General features: G+C 43.2%; 1 protein-coding gene across 1 annotated transcript in view; it reads left to right on the plus strand.

The window, feature by feature from the left end:
- Positions 1-24,994, plus strand: part of LOC127485255 (uncharacterized) — a 147,285-nt gene that overhangs the window by 76,790 nt on the left and 45,501 nt on the right. The window contains exon 2 of the mRNA XM_070067766.2: positions 12,628-12,787. Coding sequence (XP_069923867.1) covers positions 12,767-12,787 — 21 coding nt within the window. The 5' untranslated portion in view covers positions 12,628-12,766. The remainder of the gene's footprint in view (positions 1-12,627; positions 12,788-24,994) is intronic.

Below are 24,994 nucleotides of genomic sequence, written 5' to 3' on the forward strand. Positions count from 1 at the left end.
CTTGAGTTCTCCGACTCTTATCTTGTTTAGACAAGGTCATAGTAAAAGTGGAGGTTCTCTCCTCCCTTCAGAGAAAGGTACCTCCTTCTTTGAAGACTTGTTCTTTCCACTGGGATCTCACTCACAGAGATCTTCCATTTAGGTGTTTTTTTTTTTTTTTTTTTTTTTTGCCAGAGTTTCTTGGCTTTCCATGCCTGAAATACTCTCATGGGCTTTTCAGCCAGATCCAAATGCCTTTAGGGCTGATTCTGAGGCCAGAGTGCTGTTTAGGACATCCGCCATTCTATGAGTCTGCTGAGTATCTCGCTTCCCATGTTGGATCACTCTCCCCTTTATTTATTCTATCGGTTAGTATTAGCAGGTACTAGACTTGTTTATGTGCTCCCTTTAACTCTTAGTCCTTTCAATATGATCAATTGTGAACTGAAATTGATCACTTGGACTAGTGAGATGGCATTGGTACATGCCACCTTGATGGGATTAAATTGGAGTCCCCTGGTATGTTTCTAACTCTACCCTTTGGGGCAAGTCAGCTTGAGCATGTCCCAAATTGTACATCTCTTTCCTCTCTTATTCCCACTCTTATGTTTAACAGGGATCACATTTCAGTTAAATTTCAACACTTAAGAATAACTGTGTATTAATTACAGAATTAAACTAGTCATATTAAGTAGAACAGACAAAAAAAACTACTAAGAGGGATAATGTATTAAGTTGTTCATTAACAGTCAGGGCTATGCTGATCAAGTCACCGTTTCCCATAGTGTCCATTTCACTTCAACAGGTTTCCTTTTTGGTGTTCAGTCAGTTGTCACCGATCAGGGAGAACATATGGTATTTGTCCCTTTGGGACTGGCTTATTTCACTCAGCATGATGTGTTCCAGATTCCTCCATTTTGTTGCAAATGACTGGATTTCGTTGTTTCTTACTGCGGTATAGTATTCTGAAGAGTACATATCCCATAATTTCTTTATCCAGTCTACCATTGATGGGCATTTAGGTTGGTTCCAGCAGAAGAGACCTCGAATAGCTAAAGCAATCTTGTACAACAAAAACAAAGCCGGAGGCATCACAATACTAGATTTCAGGACATACTACAAGGCAGTTGCAATCAAAACAGCATGGTACCAGTACAGAAATAGTTGGATAGACCAATGGAACAGAATTGAAATATCAGAAACCAACCCAAACATCTACAGCCAACTTATATTTGATCAAGGATACAAAACCAATTCCTGGAGCAAGGACAGTCTATTCAATAAATGGTGCTGGGAAAACTGGATTTCCACGTGCAGAATCATGAAGCAAGACCCCTACCTTTCACCTTACACAAAAATCCACTCAACATGGATTAAAGACCTAAATCTATGACCTGACACCATCAAGTTATTAGAGAACATTGGAGAAACCCTTCAAGGTATTGGAACAGGCAAAGAGTTTCTGGAAAAGACCTGGGAGGCACAGGCAGTCAAAGCCAAAATCAACTATTGGGATTGCATCAAATTGAGAAGTTTCAGTACTGCAAAAGAAACAGTCAGGAAAGTGAAGAGACAACTGACAGAATGGGAAAAATATTTGCAAACTATGCAACCGATAAAGGGTTAATAACCATAATCTACAAAGAGATCAAGAAACTCCACAACAACAAAACAAACAACCCACTTAAGAGATGGGCCAAGGACCTCAATAGACATTTTTCAAAAGAGGAAATCCAAATGGCCAACAGGCACATGAAAAAATGTTCAAGGTCACTAGCAATCAGGAAAATGCAAATCAAAACCACAATGAGGTTTTATCTCACCCCGTTAGAATGGCTCACATACAGAAATCTACCAACAACAGGTGCTGGCGAGGATGTGGGGAAAAAGGGACACTAACCCACTGTTGGTGGGAATGCAAACTGGTCAAGCCACTATGGAAGTCAGTCTGGAGATTCCTCAGAAACCTGAAGATAACCCTACCGTTCGACCCAGCCATCCCACTCCTTGGAATTTACCCAAAGGAATTTAAATTGGCAAACAAAAAAGCGATCTGCACCCTAATGTTTACTGCAGCTCAATTCACAATAGCTAAGACCTGGAACCAACCTATTATTTATTTATTTTTTTGCCAGACAGAGTTAGACAGAGAGAGTTATAGACAGTGAGAGAGAGAGAGACAGATAGAAAGGTCTTCCTTCCATTGGTTCACCCCCCAAAATGGACGCTATGGCCAGCACACTGCAGTGATCCGAAGCCAAGAGTTAGGTTCTTCCTCCTGGTCTCCCATGCAGGTTCAGAGCCCAAGCACTTGGGCCATCTTCAACTGCCTTCCTGGGCCACAGCAGAGAGCTGGACTGGAAGAGGAGCAATTGAGACAGAATCCGGTGCCCCAAACGGGACTAGAACCCGGAGTACTAGCACCACAGGTGGAGGATTAACCTAGTGAGCCACAGCGCTGGCAGGAAAGACATTATTGATTATTCTCTGGCCTGATATACCTGGACAAGGGTCCTACCAAAATAAAACTGGAGGGACCTGCACTGTGGCACAGGGGGTTAATGCCCTGGCCTGAAACACCGACATTCCATATGGGTGCCAGTTCAAGACCTGGCTGCTCCACTTCTGATTCAGTTCTCTGCTATGGCCTGGGAAAGCTGTAGAAGATGGCCCAAGTCCTTGTGCCCCTGTGCCCATGTGGGAGACCCAGAGAAAGCTCCTGGCTCCTGGCTTTGGATCAGCACAATTCTGGCAATTGCAGCCAATTGGGTGTGAACCATCAGATGGAAGACCTCTCTCTTTCTCTCTCTCTCTCTCTCTCTCTCTCTCTCTGCCTCTCCTTTCTCTGTGTAACTTTGACTTTCAAATAATTCAGTAAATCTTTAAAAAATAAAATAAAATAAATAAAACTGGAAATAATATTGTTGGATGCATTTAGAAGTCTCAGGCCAAGATGAGAGGCTGCCCATTTTCTTATAAAGGAAGATCCATTCATAGGATTCAATTGCAATTGCATTGTCATAAATTCAGCAGAGACTGGTGTATCTTCCTGCATTGTCACCCAAATACAGTGTGGTAACTAAGGAGACCAAGCTTGGGAGAGAAAAGAGATATGGTATTGCAGTCTTTCCCAACATTCCTAGATGACACCAGTCAAGACTCTCTACTCACTTGGGAATAGCCTGCCACCAGCCCTACTCAACAAACACCTGAAGAGTGACCAAAGACCAATAGAGGGAGCCCTTTTCTTATACAAGGTCAGGTAGAAGAGGGCTTGAGTACTGTATCTCACAAGGGCAGTTGTCACTGTAAGGTAAGTGATGTATACATGTGTGTACACACACACACACACACACACACACCAGATTTCTAGGATTGTTTTCATCTAAAAATTCTATTTCTACTGAATAGCATACCTTTTCTACCATCCATAACTACCCTTCTAATTTATGCTTCTCATATTCTATTTTTTTTAAAGATTTATTTATTTTATTTGAAAGTCAGAGTTACGCAGAGAGAAGAGAGGAAAAGAGAAAGAGAGGTCTTCTATCTGATGGTTCACCCCCCATTTGGCTGCAATGGCCAGAACTGCATCAGCCCAAAGCCAAAAGCCAGGAGCTTACTCTGAATCTCCCACATGGGTACAGGGGCACAAGGGCTTGAGCCATCTTCTACTGCTTTTCCAGGCCATAGCAGAGAGTTGTATCAAAAGGGGAGCAGCCGGGACTAGAACTGATGCCCATATGGGATGCCGACGCTTCAGGCCAGGGTGTTAACCTGCTGAGCCACAGTGCTGGATCCTCGTATTCTATTTTTTAAAATAGATTTATTTAATTGAAAGAGTTACAGAGATAGGTAGAGCCAGAGAAAGATCTTCCATCCACTGGTTCACTCCCCAAATGACCACAACGGCCAGAGCTGAGCCAATCTGAAGCCAGGAGCCATGAGCTTCTTCCAGATCTCCCACAGAGGTGCAGGAGCCTAAAGACTTGGGCCATCTTCTACTGCTTTTCCAGGCCATAACAGAGAGCTGGGTCAGAAGTGGAGTAGCCAGGAATTGAAGAGGCACCCATATGGATTGCCGACACTGCAGGTGGGGCTTTAAACCACTGCACTACAGCGCTGACCCCTCTGAATATTTTAAATACTTAATATGTTGGATTCTTACATTATTTGTCTTTGGGGACTGATACTTGTGGTTAATTTCACTTAGGAAAATAACCTTACTGTTCATCCATGGCACAGGATTTTCTTTTCTCTGTGCCTGCATAACTTTGCACTGTGAGTGCAGGCCACACTAAAAGTCTTGGCTACAGTGAATTATGCTGTGGCAAACAGTGCCAATACTTTATTTATATTGAACTTTCAATGCTTTTAGATATTTAATAAGAACTGAGATTATCAGATCATATAAAAATTTTATTTTCAATGTAATGAAGAACACTCATACTGTTTTCTGTGGTGGTTGCATCATTTTACATTACCACTGACACTGTGCATGTAGCTGAAAATATATATCTTCAACAAATTATGCACCTGGGTTTTTTGTTTGTTTGTTTCTAAAGAACAGGAGCAGGAGGTCGCGTTGGCCATTACTGGCCATGGTTATGAAGATCCCTCTGCACAGTTATGAAGATCCCTCTGTACTTGCACCCAAGGTGAATCAGCATTGGGCTTCATTGTCAGTGTGGTGAAATTGCCCATCACCCAGGGAGAAGTGTATGACTATTAAGTACATTTTCAACTTCCTGCGGTGGTTCTAAAGCCAGGTCTATAGGTATCATAATGTCATCTGGCTTTCAATACTGTTTCTGTTCCAGGTAACTTTCTGTTAGCAAGGTCAAGCACAGATTTCCATCTGAACATTTCTCTAGCTTGGGATTCACATAAAAGATGAGTGCCAGCACAACATTCCTCTACCCATTCTGCCTGCCATGACCTAGAGATAGACCTAACAGGCTAACCCAGATTTTAACTCTTCCAATAAATTGTTCCTACATGGGACAGGACAGCCTACATGAAGCTCCCAAAAATACCCACAAAAGGGGAAGTAGTGTTGCAATGCCCAAGTAGGATCAGCGTGGTGACCTTGCCTAGAGTTTCCTTCTTTGGGACAACCCATGTCACCATGGAGTCCTTCCTGCCCAAATGCCTGAGGTATCAAAAGCAAGAGTTGAGTCAATATCTGCAAAGTTATAAAGTATTCACATCCTAGATTTCTTGAGTCTGGGCCCCTAGAAAGTCAGGACAGAACAGAACAGATGGCTTTCTCCAATGGGGCTTCAGCAAAGAAAGCTTAGACACCCTGAGTTCCAGGTTCTATTGTAGACTTTCATCAAGAAATTGATTTCATTTCTTGGGATTCTCTTTCCTGGGATTCCTCAGCAGAAAGGACCTCTCCAAAGACTCATCCTCCATCTGCCTCATGCCATGTCAATAATCACACACATTTATGACACATAGCTCAATCTGAAAACCCCAGGGAGTGCCTGGGTACAATCAGGACCCAGCTTTGCAGACAAACTGAGTTCCAAGAGGGTTCCCTCTACCCTCTCAGTTATGTGACCCTGAAATATCACCATACCTCCTAAAGACTCCATAGTCTGGGCAATGGCAAGTAGAATGGCAGTTACTGGGAGTTGGTGGTGGTGGAATTGTAAAAACTTTCCTTCAATGGGTAGAGAGTTTCAGTCTCATAAGGAAAAACAGTTCCGAATATTCGTCCCACAACAATGTGCATATCCTCAACACTACTCGACTATACACTTCAAAATGCTTAAGATGATAAAATTCATCAGCTATATTTTGTTTTCTCAGAACCACAATAATAGTACATTTTAAAAGCAGTCAAATAGGAGCTAGACCTGTGGCACAGCAGGTTAAAACCCTGGCCTGTAATGTCAGCATCCAACAAGGGTGCCGGTTCAAGTCCTGGGTGCTCCACTTCCCATCCAACTTTCTGCAAATGTGCCTGGAAAAGCAGTAGATGATGGCCCAAATACTTGGATATCTGCACCCACATTGGGGACCTGGAAGAAACTCCTGGCTCCTGCATTCAGATTGGCCCGGCTTGGCCCATTGTGGACATTTGGGGAGTGAACCAACCAATTGAAATTTCTCTCTGTCTCGACCTGTCTTTCTCTAACTCTGCCTTTCAAATAAATAACACAGATCTTTTTGAAAAAAAAAAAAGAGTGGATATGAAAAAAGTGGCCAAATACACATCTCATAAAAATTAACATATTTTCTCAGAAGTGCAGTTAATACTTACTAATTTTGTACAATCTCTTATATTTGCCCATTTTCACAATAACTTTCCTGATTCCATTTTGTTGAGTTTTATGTCATCAATTTTTTTTTTGAAATAGGAATCCGATGCCATCCTCTCTCACTAAAGACACTGATGACAGAGTGCAGAAGCCGTGTTCAGTGTGGGTGTGGCCTGGGTTCCCTGCCTTCTGGCAGTGTTTGGGGGAGACATAATTTGGTCATCCCTGGGCATCTTACACTAGGTGGAAGCAGGTGTACCTTGTGCTGAACAGAGAGGTGTTGTGTCCACAGCCAGGGCTAAATCCTGGGGCCTGTGCATTCCCTCAAAATGTGCACACCTGAGCCCCAACTCCTCATGCACCAACACTGCCACAGCAGGAAGAACAAGCATGACCCTTGCCCCTGCAGCAGGAGCTAGTTTTATGGTCACTTAATGTGGGGAGCAACTGAGACTAGACTAAATTACTGGAATTAAGACTTATTCTATGCATCTGCTGTCCCACAATATGGCGCTGAGGGAGCAAACAACTACGCAGCTGCCTCATCAGTCTGATAAGCTGCAGGAGCTGATCCTGCTCCTGATTGGAGGAGAGCAGTATTCTCGGCGTGTGGGTAGCAGAGTTGGGATTGGTGGAAGAGGACTATAAAGAAGGAGAGAGACAACATGCACCAGGAACATCTGAAGGAACACCTGAGCAGCCCCCGAGAGAGCCGGCCAGTGGTGTGCCGCTCCTCCGCGGAAGCGGGGAAAGTGGCAGAGGGAGCCGCCCCTCCACGGAGGTGGAGGGGTCGGCAGCCAACCTGGGAAGGACCAGCAGCAAACCCAGGAAGGGCCGAGCAGACAAAAAACAGCACAGGGTCTAGTGTCGTTCCTCCGCGAATGGGGGAGCAACAACTTAACACTTGCACTGACAGGTGGGATGGATCACTCTGAAGAAATCATTGGATGATGCTCTCAGTAGAAGACATGGACTTGTGCCAGGGAAAAGCATCAGAGTTTGAGGATCATGCAAGTCCAATCCCATTTCTACATAACAAAATGTTTTTTCTATTGTGTGTTTCTTTGGAGTAGAACTTTTCTATTTATTTTTATTTCTTTTTATTCACCATTTTCTACATCTTGAAAATTGATTGATTCTTCTTCATTGTTCTATGTGTTTTTTGAATTCCTCATTTTGTTCCTATATTATTATTGATATTCTTGAGTGTTCCTCTGTGTACTTTTTGAGGTTGAACAACATGCATACGCAACCTCAGAACACCAGAATATATAAGCAAATGTTGACAGCTCTGAAGGGATAAACAGCAATGGAACAAACAGAATGTATTACTACTCCACTTTCAAGAGTGGTAGATTTGAGCAATATTATAAATCAACTTTTCCTAACAGTTAGACAGAGAGCATTCTACCTGACAGCAGAACATGTGTTCTTCTCAACAGCTGTCAACAATTCTCCAGGTGGGATCATCTGTTATTTCAGAAAATATGTGTCAACAATTTTTAGAAAATTGGAGTCATATCATTGCTTTCATGACTCCAATGGAATTAAAATAGAAATCAATTCCAGAAAAATGGGAAAAGTCACACGTATGTGGATGTCGATCCACACTGTGTCAAACAGCCATTGGATTGAAGAGGAAATCAGAAAATATTTCAGTGGGTACATTTTGAGTTTTGAACTGGGATCCATAGCCACAATCACAATCCTCAAGTCCAGGCTTGGTACAAAGAGAAACCAGGTGGACATGGAAGGTCACCAGCAGAAAAGCTCTCTGAACACTGAGAACCATGGGGATCTTTAAACAGAGCAGACAGAAGTCTTCTTACTGCCCACAACAATTAAGGAGACAAGGATACTGATGCTCATGACCGAGTTCAAAGGCAGATAGCAAATTCATATATATTTTATATACAATATAAACATTTCATAGTCAGCTGAGCTTTATTTTATAAATGGACTGATTGAACATAAGCTCCTTCATTAACATTTAGTAAATAGTTCAGTTTGTTCATTCAACAAATGATCTTCACGTGTCAGGCACAAGACACTATTCTAAGTATTTGGGATGGAGAAGCAAAAGACATACAATCAGGAAGGTTGCTTTGTAATAGGTCACACACTACATATGAGAAAATGAATGAAAACTCACACTGATGCTGTCATAAGTGCTATAAGTGTGGACAGAGAAAGAACTGAGATATATACAGAAGCTGCTTTGAGTACTCTGAACAAATCAATCCATTTCCTCCTAAAGTGTAGTAACCCCCAGATGCTTGATCCTGAAGGGAGATTTTTTAGAGATTTATTTATTTTGCTGAAAGGCAGAGTGAGAGGGAAGGAGATACACACACATAGGGGAGGAATAAAGAGAGAGAGAGAGATTTCCATTCACTGGTTCCCTCCCCTAAATGGCTGCAACAGTTGGGCCTGAGCCAGACTGAAGCCAGGAGTCAGGAACCTCATCTGAGTATTTCATGTGGGTGGCAAGGAGTCAAGTAATCAGGCCATTATCTGCTAATTCCTAGGCACAGTTAGGAGATTGGATCAGAAAGAGCACAGCTAGGATTCAAGTTGGCACTCTGATAGGAGATGCAGGCATCATAAGTGATAGTTTAATGTGCTGTACCACAATGCCAGTCCCAGCAAGTGAGTTTTATGTTCATGTTCCTGATGATTATTTCCTATTCCATATTTGCACTGGAACCTGTGAACTAAACCACAGTAGAAGGTGAAGAAAAGTCTATTTTCCTGAGAACAAATGTAGGTTTCACTCAGATTTGTTCCTGGAGGATATTTAACACATATCAGGTTGTTTCTTTGCTCTGGAACCTGTGAACTAAACTGCAGTGGAAGGTGAAGAGAAGTTGGAGAGGTCCCCTGCTCAGAGGCCTGGTCTGCCTGTGTGGTCTACTCTGGCAGTAGGCTGATAGGGACTCCAGACAAGGTGGTGAGGCGGCATCTTGGCTGGAGCATCTTGTAGTCACCTTGTGTCACTTAGCAAGGGGGCTAGGGAGCTGGTGCTTCAGCTCCACATGCGAGGAGATCCAGAGGTTTGCACACACTGGGCCCATGCACACACACACACTCACACAGACAGTGGGGTTACAGCTCAGGGACAGCTCTGAAGGTTGGCTTGTGCCACTACCTGCTCCATGCAGAGTAGCGAGCTGCCTCTTCAGCTCCGGATGTGAGGAGATCCAGAGGTTCACACACACCAATTTGGAAGAGTATTCATTTGGTGAAATACGAGTGGTTCAATTTAATTTCCATCCAAAATCACCTTGAGTTGCATTGTGGCTTACTTACTTACTTACTTTCTTCTTACTAAGAAGAAAGTGGTGTTCTATTGTAATACTGCATGTCCTGTATGTGTGTTAAATTTAAGAGAAGTTGGCTGTTAAGTGGATTTTTAAAAATGTTTATTTTATTTGAAAGGCAGAGTTACAGAGAAGCAGAGGCAGAGAGAGAGAGAGAGAGAGAGAGAGAGGTCCTCCATCCACTGGTTCACTTCCCAGGTAGCTGCAATGGCAAGAGCTGGGCTGATCTGAATCTAGGAGTCAGGAGATTCCTCCCAGACTCCCTCCACCCTGGATGCAGCCCCAAGCACCTGAGCCATCCTCCACTCTTCTCCCAGGCCACAGCAGAGAGCTGGATCACAACTGAAGCAGCAGGGGGTGGCCCTAACTGGCACCCAAATGTGATGCTGGCACTGCAGGTGGCTGCTTTACCCAATATGCCACAGCATCAGCCCCTGTTAAGTGGATTTCCTATAGTAGAGATTTTGTGAGAGATCTGGTAAATGCGATGGAGTAATCATTTAAATCCCTTAAACCATCCAGCAACTGTGTCTGTGGCTGTTGATGCCCAAGGAGACAGTGAGGAGTCCTTGTCAATTTAGAAAATGCAGGAGCTTTAGGGATATTTGTCCCATTCTTGGCTCTTTTCTTTCCTCCCCTCCCCTCCCCTCCCCTCTCCTCTCCTCTCCTCTCCTCTCCTCTCCTCTCCTCTCCTCTCCTCTCCTCTCCTTTCCTTTTATAAAGCATTTACTTAATGAATACAAATTTCATGGATACAGTTTTAGGAATACAGCAGTTCTTCCTCCCATACCCACCCTCCCACCCCCACTTCTCCCTGTCCCACCTTCTACTCCCTCTCCTATCCCATTCTTCATAAAGATTCATTTTTAATTATCTTTATATACCAAAGACCAACTCTACACTAAGTAAAGATTTCAACAGTTTGCTCGTACACAGACACACAATGTATAAAGTACTTTTGAAGATGACAAGTTTTACCATTAATTCTCATAGTACAATTCATTAAGGACAGAGGTCCTACATGGTAAGCAAGTGCACAGTGACTCCTGTTGTTGATTTAACAATTGACACTCTTAATTATGAAGTCAGTGATCACCTGAGGCTCTTCTCATGTGCTGCCAAGGCTGTGGAAGCTTTTTGAGTCCACAAACTGTCGGTATTCAGACAGGGCCATAAGCAAAGTGGAAGTTCTCTTCTCCCTTCAGAGAAAGGTACCTCCTTTGATGGCCCCTGCTTTCCACTGAGGTCTAACTCACAGAGATTCTTCATGTAGTGTTTTTTTTTTTTTTTCCACAGTGTCTTAGCTTTTCGTGACTGAAATGATGTCATGGGCTTTTCAGCTAGATCCAAAGTTCTTACGGGGTGATTCCTGTATCAATATGCTGTTTAGGTCATTTGTCATCAGCTCCCCATCAAATTTCTGTCAGCTGCGGCCCAGACAAGCTATGTAGGGTGGGTATGGATCACGGATGGGTGAGGGTGTATAGTGCAGGAAGATGAATAGGGTTAGGACTCATGGGAAGCCAGCCTTTATCATGTTGCTGTTTTTCCTTTTAATAATTTTTGGAGAATTATTAAAATCCCTTAAATGTCTCACCACCCTGGTAGGTAGATTTGCAACCTCTACAGACTGCCACTATTTCTAAGGTATGCTAACTAAATACAATGTTTGGAGTTCTCTCATCTTATACTCTCACATTATGCTAGAATCTATATACAGCACCCATACTGGGGTTTTCAGATCTGAGATAGGTTTTGGAATTCTTGGTAATCAAGAAGCAAGAACTAGGACTCAGAATACTGACTCAAATTTAAAAATTTAAATATTTAAAAATCTGGACATTGCTAGCCAAGACTGCCTAATGCATGTAAGAATAACAGCCACTGATGATGTACTATGGAGAGGCAGAGCAGTTCACTCTTAGACAGCCCATCTCACCATTGCAACCTCATAAACAACAGGGAGGTTCCCAGCTCACAGTCACACGACCTGCTCATTAATCTAAAAATGATGAGTGTCAGCCACCTTTCTTCTAAAGCCTTCCGAGGGACATGTGCATGGATGCTTGGAACACTATAGTCCAGCAAGCCTGTATGTGATTGACATCCCCTTTAGAAATTTGGATCTGGAATTCATTTTTTTTAAAAGATTGATTTTCTTTATTTAAATAGCAGGGTTATATAGAGAGAAAGTGGTAGGAACTATGCTTTTTCTTATTATGCAGGTGCCTATTGGATGGTGAAGGAGAGATAACTGAGCTTAAATTTCCCTACTGAGGAAGGCAATCCCCCAAAGCCAAATGGCTTGAAACACCCTCATGGCCATCCAAAGAAGAAATTTGTGCCCCCATCAAAACAAGATATTGTGTATAAAATCCCAATAGCTCTGGGATCATTTTCCTAGCTAACATGCCCATCCAGTTTAATACTATGTCTGACCTACAAACTGAGCCCTAGTCAATGGCTTTACTTACTTGAGGTTAAAAATTCTTAGTGAAAGCTGCCAACAGTTTTATGATTTGCTGTTTAGGTAGAGTAATGTTAATATGTTGTTGCTTTTATTATTACTGTGAAATGATAAGGCACCTGCAAGGTAAAACATGCGGAAACTACCTGTGTGGCTCCCCTTTCCCAAGGAGGTAGAGACTGGCTTTCAAATTCATTTCCTGGATACCATCTGGAACCAGGTCTATTTTAGGAGGAATTTTAAATGAGGACTAACATTCTAATAATGTTATTGGGAATTTACTTAGGGTTTAAAGTCACTATGTTACAGAAACTTTACAAATGAATGTATGAGCCAGAAGCTAAACAAATGTTCTTGCTTTTATCTCTCTTCAAAGGGAGAAAGCAAGGGTCAAAACAATGTCAATTTTCCATTCCAAAAATTCCCCTACATTACTTTCATTCAGCAGAAAGTAGCCTATTCCATACATATGGATCAGAAAACTTGACAGTGAGGAATTATTAGCCATAATAAAGGCACCTTCCCTTCCCACATTTTACCTTCCTGAAGGCATCTACTCTAACCCTAGTCTTGTGAATATTGTTTTCATAAGAATTTTAGGAGTCCACTGAAAGGGGATGATTTGGAATGGCAGACTTTTGACCCAGCTACAGAAAGTCTCCTCCCAACTGATGTTGAGCTCTCCCAACTGATGTTGAGCTCCGTATCAAGAACTGCCAGCTGAGGGATCCATGCTACACTCCTCTGCCAAGGTAGGACCCTCATCAGAACAAAGCATGAAAATCTGCATAATTGTTAATCAAATAGACTCATTGTTCTATTTCCAACCTCACTCTGCAACTGTCCTGTTGGCTTGTTGGGAAAGAGCTCACTTTGGATTGGGGGATCTCTTTCCCCCAAGAGTACTGGATTTTTTAAATTAACCCTTTCCTTTTACCAACACTCTGATGAATTGACCATCTGAGCAGCAAGCAGCAAGGGCCTGATTATTTGGTAACTATCATTGAGATTTGATAGACTTCTGTGTCCTCGTTTGCAAAGGATTAACTGCTCTGTTTTATTCTCTCCAAAACCATGTCCTCATTATTTTAATTGGCACCTGCTGTGGGGAGATGGGCCCTGCTCCCCACAGGGCCCTGCTCCCCACAGCTCCCCCTTCTTTTTATTCTTTGTGGTGTTCATACACGCCTGTCTTCGGTGCCCCGCGGCACATACTCTGCTCTGCTAGAGTTGCCCACAGGTGCTTATCACCCTAGGCAGTCCGAATCCAAGCCCTCTCATCGCCATGTTGTGGGGAGACTTTCTTATTTTTTTTTTCTATTTCCCGGCTCTCTTATCCCCCCCGCAGCTTTTTTCCCCTCAGCTTTCTTTCTCTCCCTGCGGTTTTCTTCCTGCGGCTTTTTCTTATTTTCCTTTCTCCAGCTTTCTTATTTCTCTCTATTTTTCGCCGGCGGCTTTTTGTCTCTCGCTCCCCGTGGCTTTTTCCCCCCATCTGTATCTGAGTCACGAAACCACTTGTCGCTCTCCAGCGGGCTCATGGGGGTGGGGGGAGCTACACCAGACTGGACACTGTTGTTTAAGCGAATGACTCTGCGTTGTGTGCTCAAGTTTGCTCCTGTGCTAACTGCATTCTAACCGCATTCCACTTGGTGTGTGTCCGCATTCTTGTTATTCTTTCGGTGCATTTTGTGAGATGTCTGTGGCGCATAAGCGAATCCCTCCATGCTGCTTCTATCTTGCCTTTATAGTCCTCTTCCACCAATCCGTGCTCTGCTGCCCACGCACTGAGCATGCTGTTCTCCTCCAATCAGAGGTTGGATCAGGAATCAGCTAATTGACGAAGCAGCTGTGTAAGATTTGTTTACTTCCTCAGAGCGCCATATGGTGGGAGATCAGGCGCATAGAGTTAGTCTCAATAGTCTCAGTAGTCTAGTCTAGTCTTGGTAGTCTCAGTACTTATTTCACCATGTTGCAGGAGATGGGCCCTGCTCCCCACAGGGACCCACTCCCCACACTTGGGACAGAGTCCAAGCCTTTGGAAACAACATTATTCTAATTTCTAATTAAATTTTAGTACTTTATCATCAGGTTTGATTTCCAAGTTATCTGGTTGAGCAGCTTGTTAAAATAAACAGACTACAAGAGAATATTTTACATTTCTGATTATTAAATGAGGAAAAGACATTTTATGTTTTGTCAAAATCTCATTCTCTACTTTTTTTGCTTTTGAACATTTATTTATTTATTTATTTGAAAGTCAGAGTTACACAGAGAGAGAGAAGGAGAGGCAGAGAGAGAGAGATCTTCCATCCACTGGTTCCCTCGCCAATTGGCTGCAATGGCCGGAGCTGTGCCAATCCAAAACCAGGAGCCAAGAGCTTCTTCCAGGTCTCCCATGTGGGGGCAGGGGCCCAAGGACTTGGGTCATTTTCTACTGATTTCCCAGGCCACAGCAGAGAGCTGGATCAAAAGTGGAGCAGCTGGCACTCAAAGTGGTGCTCATAAGGGATACTGGCACTGCAGGTGGAAGCCCTACCTGCTACACCACAGTGCTGGCCCCCAATATGTATTGTTTTTATAAGCAGATCACACAGGGGCCAGTGCTGTGGCACAGAAGTTTAATCTCCACCTGTGGCACCGGCATCCCATATGGGCACCAGTTCTAGTCCTGGCTGCTCCTCTTCCAATCCAGCTCTCTGCTGATGGCCTGGGAAAGCAGTAGAAGATGGCCCAAGTCCTTGGGCCCCTGCACCCATGTGGGAGACTTGGAGGAAGCTCCTGACTCATGGCTTTGGATCAGCCCAGCTCCAGCTGTTGCCACCATTTGGGGAGTCAACCAGCAGATGGAAGATCTTTCTCTCTGTCTCTGCTTCTCACTGTCTGTAACTCTACCTGTCAAAAAAATAAAATATTAAAAAAAGAAAGCCATATAAAGATACAGAGAAAGGAGATGTCATGACAACAGGGGCAGAAATTAGAGAGATACAGCTTCCAGCCACTGAATGTCAATGATTGCAGGCAATCATCAAAAGCTAGGTAAAGGCAAGGAGGCATTCTTCTCTAGAGCCATTAGAAGGAACATGGCCCTGCCGACACCCTGATATCAGATTTCCGGCCTCAAGAACAGAAAAAGAATATATATTTATTCCACATTTTTATATGCCTATCCCATTTTAGTTGTTTTAAGTCACCTATTTTGTCATGATTTTATGGCAGCCTAGGAAACAATACACATTCACAATGCTTACATCTTTTACTCTGTGACATCAGATTCCACATTTATTCACTAGCAAGGCATTAATTTTTTTTATAGGTAAAGTGGACAGTGAGAGAGAGAGACAGAGAGAAAGGTCTTCCTTTTACCATTGGTTCACCCTCCAATGGCCGCTGCAGCTGGTGCACTGTGGCCGGTGCACCGCGCTGATCCAATGGCAGGAGCCAGGTGCTTCTCCTGGTCTCCCATGGGGTGCAGGGCCCAAGCACTTGGGCCATCCTCCACTGCACTCCCAGGCCACAGCAGAGAGCTGGCCTGGAAGAGGGGCAACTGGGACAGAATCCGGTACCCTGACCAGGACTAGAACCTGGTGTACCGGTGCCGCAGGTGGAGGATTAGCCTATTGAGCTGCGGCGCCGGTTGGTATTAATCTTTCAGTCTGTCCTTCTCCAAGATAAATCTACATTGCTTCAAACATTTTTGATGTAGCACAATTACTACAACCTGGTTGATTCTGTATCCTGCAACTTTATGGAATGCATTTTTGGATTTAATAGTTTTTTAAATTTTCCTTTTTAAAGATCTATCTATTTTAGTCCAGCAACCACATGCCATTCCGCTATACCACGTGTGCACTGATTAGAGTCCTGGCTCTTCTACTTCCTATCCAGCTTCTTGCTAATGCACTGGAAAATCAGGGAAAGATGGTTCAGGTGCTTGGGCCTCTGCAACCTATGTTTCTGGCTCCCCAGCCATGCCACTGTAGACATGTGGGCAGTGAACCAAGATCAAAGATCTCTCTATCTCCCTGTAACTCTGCCTTTCAAATAAATGAAAGAAATCTTGAAAAATATTTATTTGCTATGTTTGCTTGCTATAATATTTATTTACTTGAAAGGCAGTTACAGAGAAAGAGAGAGAGAATCAGTTTTTCCATCTGCTGGTTCACTTCTGCAATAACCAGGGCTGGGACAGGCCAAAGCCAGGAGCCAGGAGCTTCTTTCCAGGTCTCCCATGTGGTTGCAGGGGCCCAGGCACTTGAACCTTGGACCCAGGTGTATTACCTGAGAACTGGAATGGAAGTTGATCAGATGGAACCCACACTGGTATCCCTATGAGATGCTGTTATTACAGGAGGCCACTTAACCTCCTCTGCCACAGTGCTGGTCCCTATTTGTCTTAAAAGCAGGAGACTCTGAGATAGGCAGAGACAGATGGGGAGAGAGAGTAAGAATGACAGTTTATTTCTTGAATGGCTACAACAGGCAGATCTTTGGCAGGCTGAAGCCAGCAGCCATCATTGTCTCTTACATTGGGTAACAGGCACATAAGGCTTGGACCATCCTCTGCTGCTTTCCCAGGCATATTAGCAAGAAACTGGATCAGAAGCAAAGTAGCTGGGATTAGAGCTGGGGCTCTGTTAGGGAATGCTGGCAGCACAAACAATGGCTTGACATGCTGCACAATTCAGGACAATGAATAGCCTCTCATGGAATCATTAGGGTTTTCTAAATAGCTAAGGTCCAGTTTTATTTCTTTTTCTCACTAATTGCTCCCACTAGATGTTTCAGTCCTATACACAATTGAGGTGATGAGAGTAGACATCCTTGTATTCTTTGTTGTTATAGGAAATGTTTTTCTTTTCTTTTTTTAAGATTTATTTATTTATTTCAAAGTTAGAGTTACACAGAAAGAGGAAAGGCAGAGAGAGATAGAGGGGTCTTCCATCTGCTGGTTCACTCCCCAGATGGCTGCAACAGCTAGAGCTATGCCATCAGAGGCCAGGAGCCAGGAGCTTCCTCCAGGTCTCCCACATGGGTGCAGGGGCCCAAAGACTTGGGCCATCTTCTACTGCTTTCTCAGGCCACAGCAGAGAGCTGGATCAGAAGAGAAACAGCTGGACTAGAACCAGTACCCATATGGGATGCCGACACTTCAGGCCAGGGCTTAATCCACTGCACCAAGCGCTGGCCCTGGAAATGTTTATATTTTCAAGGAGTCAGGAGAGACAGAGAGAAATCTTCCATGCTCTGGTTCATTCCTGATGGCTGCAATGGCCAGCCTTGGGCCAGCCGAAAGACAGGGGCTTCTTTTGGGGCTCACATGGGTTACAAGGGCCCAAGCATTTGGAGAATGTTCTTTTGACATTTCCTGGTCATTAAAAGGGAGTTTCATCAGAAGTGGAGCATCTGGGACACAAACAATGCCATATGAGAGGTTGGCATTAGATGGTGACTTTACCCAGTATTCCACGATGTCTGCCTAAGAGGAAAAGTTTTCAAATTTTCACTGTTGACTGTGGTGTTAGCTGTGAGCTTGTCATTTATGGCCTTTATTTTATTGAGATGCATTTCTTTTTTTAAAAGATTTATTTAGTATTTGAAAGTCAGAGTTACAAAGAGAGAGCAGAGGCAGAGATCTTCCATTCACTAGTTCAACTCCCCAAATGAATGCCCAACTGATGGCAGGGATGGGCCAGGTCAAAGCCAGGAGCCAGGAGCTTCATCCAAGTCTCCAACATAGGTGCAAGCAGTTGGGCCATCCACTGCTGCTTTCCCTGGCACAGTAGCAGAGACCTGGATCAGAAGTGGAGCAGCTGGGACTTGAATCAGTGACCATGTGGGATGCTGGTGCTGTAGACAGTGGCCTAACCATCTGTACTGCAACACTGGCCTTGTCTCTCTCTCTCTCTCTCTTTTTTAAAGATTTATTTATTTAATAGAGTTACACAGAGAGAAGAGAGGCAGAGAGAGAGAGAGAAAGAGGGAGAGAGAAACAGAGAAAGAGGTCTTCCATCCAGTGGTTCACTCCCCAGATGGCGAGAGAGAGAGAGAGAGAGAGAGAGAGAGAGGTCTTCCATCCAATGGTTCACTCCCCAGATGGCCGCAACAGCCAGGAGCTTCTTCCAGGTCCTCACTTGGGTGCAGGGGCCCAAGGACTTGGGCCATCTTCTACTGCTTTCCCAGGCCATCAACAGAGAGCTGGATTGGAAGTGGAGCAGCTGGTTCTAGAACTGGCACCCATATGGGATGCTGCCGCTTTAGGCCAGGGCTTTAATCTGCTGCACCACAGCATCAGCCCCTGGCCCTCTCTCTTGAAATTTTTAAATAATGAATCTGGGTTTGTTTTGCCAGATGCTTTTTTTCTTTGCAGCTGTTATAGAATACAAAATTAAGAGAATTTATATAACCTAAGAACCATTTTTTTGAAAAACAAATTCTAGCAGAAAAAAATAAATATATATGAGTGAATTTAATCTAGGAAGATAATTACCTGAATGCTGAATATTTTAAAATGTTGGTGAAGAAATTGAATACAACAGAAATAATTGAAACATTACTCAAGTTCATAAGTTAGAATAGTATTAGGATATTCTTACTATCCAAAGCAATATACAGACTCAGTGCAATTGCAAAGTTTCAATGCTATTCTTTAACAAAACTTTTTAAAAGATTTATTTATTTGAAAGAATTGCAGAGAGACAGAGACAGAGAATCAAGTGTTCCATCCACTGGTTCACTCCACAGATGGCCACAAAGGCTGTGGCAGGGTGCTAATCCAAAGCCAAGAAGCAGGATTTCTTCCAGGTCTCCAAGGACTTGGGCCATCTTCCACTGCTATCCTAGACCATAGCAGAGAGCTGAATCATAAGTGGAGTAGTCGGTACTTGAACTGGCACGCTAATGGGATGCTGGTACTGCAGGTGGTGGTTTTACCCACTAAACCACAGTGCCAACCAGCCCCTCTTTAACAAAATATTTTAAAGTCCCCAGAATTGTACAGAACTGTGAAGGATAATGAATAGTCAAGTCAATATTGAAGTAAAAGAAGAAAGCTGGAATGGTCACACTACTTAATATATTTTACAAAGCTATAGTAATCAAAATAGCATATCACTGGCATTAAAGCACATACATTAAGCAATGGGGCAGAATAGAGAACAAGTCATTAACCCATAGTCAATTGACTTTTTTTTTTTTTTTGGACAGGCAGAGTGGACAGAGAGAAAGGTCTTCCTTCTATTGGTTCACACTCCAATGGCCGCTGCGGCCAGCGCACCGCGTTGATCTGAAGCCAGGTGCTTCTCCTGGTCTCCCATGTGGATGCAGGGCCCAAGCACTTGGGCCATCCTCCACTGCCTTCCTGGGACACAGCAGAGAGCTGGACTGGAAGAGGAGCAACTGGGACAGAATCCAGCACCCTGATCGGGACTAGAACCCAGTGTGCTGTTGCCACAGGCAGAGCATTAGTCTATTGAGCTGCGGAGCTGGCCAGTTAATTGACTTTTACGGTGTCTAGAACAGATGAAGAAAAATAAGTAGTCTCTTCAATACAAAGTGTTTGGAAAAGTCAACCAATTCTTTTTGCATTTGAAGAGAAATTATCCAGATAACATTGAGAGCCTAGAGTGCTTCATGAAATTTATGAGGTAATGTGAGGGTATTTTAAGGATGAAAAGAGAGGAGGTTGTAGGCATTTCTTTAATTTCTTTATTTGCTTACTTATTAATTAACAGGGAGAGAGAGAGGGAGAGATCTTCCACCTGCTGTTTCACTTCCCCAGATGGTGGCATCAGCCAGGGCTTAATCATGCCAAATCCAGGAGTCAGGAGCTTCTTCATGGTCTCCAGCCTGGGCAGCCAGGGCACAAGTACTTGGGTCATCTTCCACTGGTTTTGAAAGGCCATTAGCAAAGTGTTGGATTGGAAGTGCAGCAGCCAAGACTAAAATCAGTACTCATATAGGATGCTAGAGTCATAGTTGGCATTTTACCTGTTACACCACAACAGCAGCTGCTGTAGGTGTTTCTTTAAGAAAAAACTCCCTAGTTCTGGGTTTAGCTGTAGTGATCTTCTGCATAAATAGAAGGTTTACACAGCCAGTTTCTGCATAGCTTTATCTTGCAGGTGCATCACCATTCTACAGCAGTAATAAAAGCAACATGCTTTTTATTTCTGTACCTCAAATGAAACCAGAGAAATTAGTGATTTTTCTGCCTGAAAACTTTCAGTTTAAAGCCAGGAAGAGTCACTGATTAAGACTTTGTGTGCATGGGGCTTCCACTTTAGTGTAGAGGATAAAGCCACCGCCTGCCTTGGCAGCATCATACGGACATGGGTTTGAGTCCCAGATGCTCCACTTCTGATCCATCTTTGATAATGCACCTGGGAAATGAGCAGAGGATGGCCCAAGTCCTGGGCTCCTGCAACCACTTGGGAGACCTGGAAGAAGCTCTTGGCTCTTGACTTGGGTGGGCCCGTCTCTGGCTGTTGCAGCAATTTGGGGAGTGAACCAGCAGATGGAAGATCTCTGTGTCTCTCCCTCTCTCTCTTTGTAAGGCTATCTTTCAAATAAATAAATAAATATTTAGCAAAAATAAAAAAGGACTTAGAATGAGGCCAGACATTGCATTCTAAGACATGTTGAGTTGGGAAGCAGTCCACACAGCAGACTCATAGAATGACAATCATTTTAAATAGCATATAGATGTAGCATTAGGTGTGAGAATATTAAGTATCATATCTAGTTCTCATCTCTTTTTCAAAATGGGAGGGCACTCTAGAGATTGTAGTTCTAGCAGAGTCTTTTTGTGCCAGTTACTATCCATCATTCATTAAAAATCTTTATAACTTCTTTGCTTTATCTAATTTGCTTTAGAGTTCACACCAGTGACTCACTACATCTTGACTTTTGTTTCTTCCTTATGATGAAGATCTAGTTCTGAAATCACAGCTGATCAATCATGTTCCATCTGTCTCTTGTTGCAAAGTTGTATTTGACCTGGTTTTTCATGCAGACCCATGTCAAGATAGAAACATTTGATGAGAAGAAGTCAGTGTAAATATGTTTTTAGTCACATTTGATTAACAAGGAAGATTTAGGAGTGGTCATCAGGCTAACTTTATCTGTAGTCCATTGCTAAACTTAGATCTATCTGTTCTGTATACAGAAGTCGTTGCCCTGAAGTACCTAGCCAGGATTATTTTGCTGGGAATTGTACTTCTGCAGAAGTATGCCATTCAATAGGCCCAAAGTTCAAAATAAAAGTGTTTAACAAAACCAACAAGATGATAAAAAATTGAGTTACATCTATGCATATAAGCTATACAGAAGTTATATGTGAAAACAATGAACAAGGTTACAAGCGAATAGCAGAATACCATAATTAACATCATATAAGTACACAGGAAATGCTTATTAACCTCAGTGAAAGTTTTCAGGCCCATGAACATGGGCTGGTATTGTGGCCCAGTGGTTCAGCTGCCATCTTTGATGCCTACATCCCATACGAGTGCCAATTTGAGTCACTTCTTATTTGGCTCCATGCTAATGGACCTGGGAAAGCAGTAGAAGATGACATAAGTGCTTGGACCCCTGTCACCCATGGGGAAGACTCAGATGAAGTTCCTGATTCCTGGCTTCAGCCTTGCCCCATTCCATCTATTGCAGCCATTTGTGGAGTATACCATGGATGGAAGACCTCTCTTTCTCTGTCTCTCCCTCTTTGTCTGTAATTCTGCCTTTCAAATAAATGAAAAACTAAATCTTTGAAATAAAACAAAAACAATGAACAGAGTTGTGATCTGAAAGAAGGAGTATTACAGTGTGCTAACTACTTACATTAAATATGTATAATGTCTGATCCAAAAATTCTGAAAGTTAAAAATTGAATCCAAGACAGGCTTATATTTTCTTTTTTACCAGCAATATCTGGTATTTTCAAGTTTTGGGGTTCACCAAGAAGTGAAAACTCTATTCACTAATTGCAAGGGTAGGAGTTCATGATGCCAGATATTCTGTGCATAATTTTTGTATATGCTAACGTTTTCAAGGATATTGTGGTATGATGATAATAGATTCTTCTTTTTTTAAATTTATTCATTTTTACTTGAAAGCCAGAATTACAAAGAGGCAGAGGCAAGAGGGGAGAAAGATGTCTTCCATCTGCTTGTTCACTCTTCCAAATGGCCACAATGGCCAGAGCTGGGCTGATCTGAAGCCACGAGCTTCTTCTGGTTCTCCCACACTGGTGCAGGGGCCCAAGGGCTTGAGCCATCTTCCATTGCTTTCCCAGGCCATAGCAGAGAGCCAGATCAGAAGTGGAGCAGTCGGGACCTGAATCATTGCCCATATGGGATGCCAGCACTGCAGGTAGCGACTTTGCTTGCTATGCCACAGTGCCGGCCCTGATAATGGATTCTTACTGAGCTCATACAATAACGTTGCCACAAGAAACCAAAAAAGTTTTGCATTTTAGAGGAATTAAGTAGGTGGAAAGGTAAACATTTCCATCTATTTATAAAACTATACTAAAGTATAGTAACCAATAGAAATTGTAGAAATCTTCCTGAATCTAGATGAAACACTGAAATGCAGAACCAAAAACATTTAAATAAAAGCATAGAAATCCATAAATATGATTAATTCAATCTCATGTAACTAATTCTGTGTATTTGAAAGACAGTTACAGAGAGAGACAGAGACACAGAGAGAGAGAGAGCACTTGCATTTGCTGGTTCACTCCCCAAGTGGCTGAAACAGTTGGAGCTGAGCTAATCTGAAGCTAGGATCCAGGAGCTTCTTCTGGGTCTCCCATGTGGATGTAGAGGCCCGAGGACCTGAGCCATCCTCTGTTGCTTTCTCAGGAACATGAATAGGGAGCTGGATCAACAGTGGAGCTCCCAGGACTCAAACTGGTGCCCATATGGAATGCTGGAGTGTCAAGCCAGGGCTTTAACCCACTGTGCCACAGCACTGGCCCCTCTACTAGCAGTTTAATGGGATATTTAGTTTTTTTCTTTCCTGCAGCATTCTGGAAATTAGTGTCTAAAGTAGCCTAAGATCTGTATTTAAGAATATTTTCTGCTAAACTGATTTCAAGTGTTTTTAGAAAATACAAAATTATCCATTGACATATCCAAGGGTCCAGCTAGAAATCTCAAGGTCAAAATGCTTAGAACCTTGATCCTGAGAAATCCTATCAAGAATGCAAAAAGGGCTTCACATGTTTGGTCAAAACTTCTCTTGTCATGAGCTGTACGGAATCCTCTCTGGATTTGGGGGACCAAAAATTGGGAATTTCTTACACCCAGGGGGCTGAAGCTCATGGCTCTAAGGCAATCACCATGTTGAAAAATGACTATTTGACTCCTCAGGTACCCTAGTCTCTACTGTGTACCACATATTGATTGTCAGAGTGCTTTGCTTGCACACTAGAGTTTCTCACCTGATTTCACTCAGATTTAAAAGCTGTAGGAAATCATGGAAGTAGCCATTAGGAGCTTAGGTCTCCAGACATCACCAGTCACTGGGTTCCACATTCCCCTTCCTTCCCACAACTAAGTTCAGCTAAGTCAAAGGAAAAGGGTAGCTCTTTGTATTTCCTTTCTGAAAACATCAATGCTGAAAACATTTAGGTGAAGTCTTCTCTAGAAATTTCACTTGGTTAATGCTCTGTCTGCGGTGCTGGCATCCCCTATGGGCACCAGGTTCTAGTCCCAGCTGCTCCCCTCCCAGTCCAGCTCTGCTGTGGCCCAGGAGGGCAGTGGAGGATGACCCAAGTGGTTGGGCCCCTGAACCTGCATGGGAGACCAGGAAGAAGCACCTGGCTCCTGGCTGCAGATTGGTGCAGCTCCAGCCATTGTGGCCATTTGGGGAGTGAACCAACAGAAGGAACACCTTTCTCTCTGTCTCTCTCTCTCTCTCTCTCTCACTGTCTGTAACTCTACCTGTCAAATAACAAAGAAAAGAAAAGAAAAGAAAAGAAAAGAAAAGAAAAGAAGAAATTTCAAGTTGGAGAGAACATTTATCCAAGGTCTATGATCTAGATAGCTGATTATTTTTAGCATCTTTGAGCAAGAATTGTTAATGAGCTTTTCATCTTAGATCACCAAAGTGTTCCAAGTTTCAGTGAAGCACCACAGAATTCAAAGGAAATCTCATCAATCTCTTCCTAGCAGTTTATTTCCTGACAGTCACCTCCCAATAAAAGCAGCCAAAAGAACTTCTAAGACCACAGACACACATTAATGGAGCCACATGCCAAGTCCATGTCTATAAATTAGCTTTCAAATGGTCAGGGATTGGGGTAGTAATCTTAAATCTCCATGCACAAGTCCACAAAACAAGACAAGCTGTGTGCCAAGAAAGAGGAGACAGAGCATGGAGCCACAGGCAGACCAGGTTTATTCAGAAGGTTGATTCACTCCAAGGTGAATGCGTGGCAGAGAGTTCCCAGCAAACACAGCAAAGAGAGAACCCTCTGTCTTACAGACTGGTGCTTTATATAGCACAAAGTGCTGGGAAGGAGCTTGGAGGTCTGAGCTAAAGCAGGGCTGCTGAGATAGAGAAGAGCTTGGGCTAGATTTAAAGGTCCTTTGAGGTCACAGTGTGAGCTGGGAGGGGTTTGGGCTGAGGCTGGGCTCTGAGGCTGAGCACTGAGATAGAGGGAGACAGCTTGGGAGGAGTGGGGGAGATCTCAGGCTGATAGCAGAGTTTTCACATAGTGTTGTGTCCAAAAGTTGAGGCAGAGCAAGGCTGGTCAAGGCGGGGTGGGGGGGAGAGGCTGTATTAGCAAGTCAGAGAAACAGGGGACTGCTTGTTGTGTAGGTGAGAGATCAACATGGACATAAGGATTTTTGTCCTTTCTCCATCACTGTGTTTGACAAAGTCAGAATAAAGCAGACTTTGGTGGGAAATTTCTGATATAAATTCTATAATAAAATTTAGCCAATCACAATCTTTTG

The sequence above is a fragment of the Oryctolagus cuniculus genome, chromosome 20 (genome assembly GCF_051225735.1).
Source record: "Oryctolagus cuniculus isolate XC-2025 breed Fujian yellow rabbit chromosome 20, ASM5122573v1, whole genome shotgun sequence".
Classification (NCBI taxonomy): domain Eukaryota; kingdom Metazoa; phylum Chordata; class Mammalia; order Lagomorpha; family Leporidae; genus Oryctolagus; species Oryctolagus cuniculus.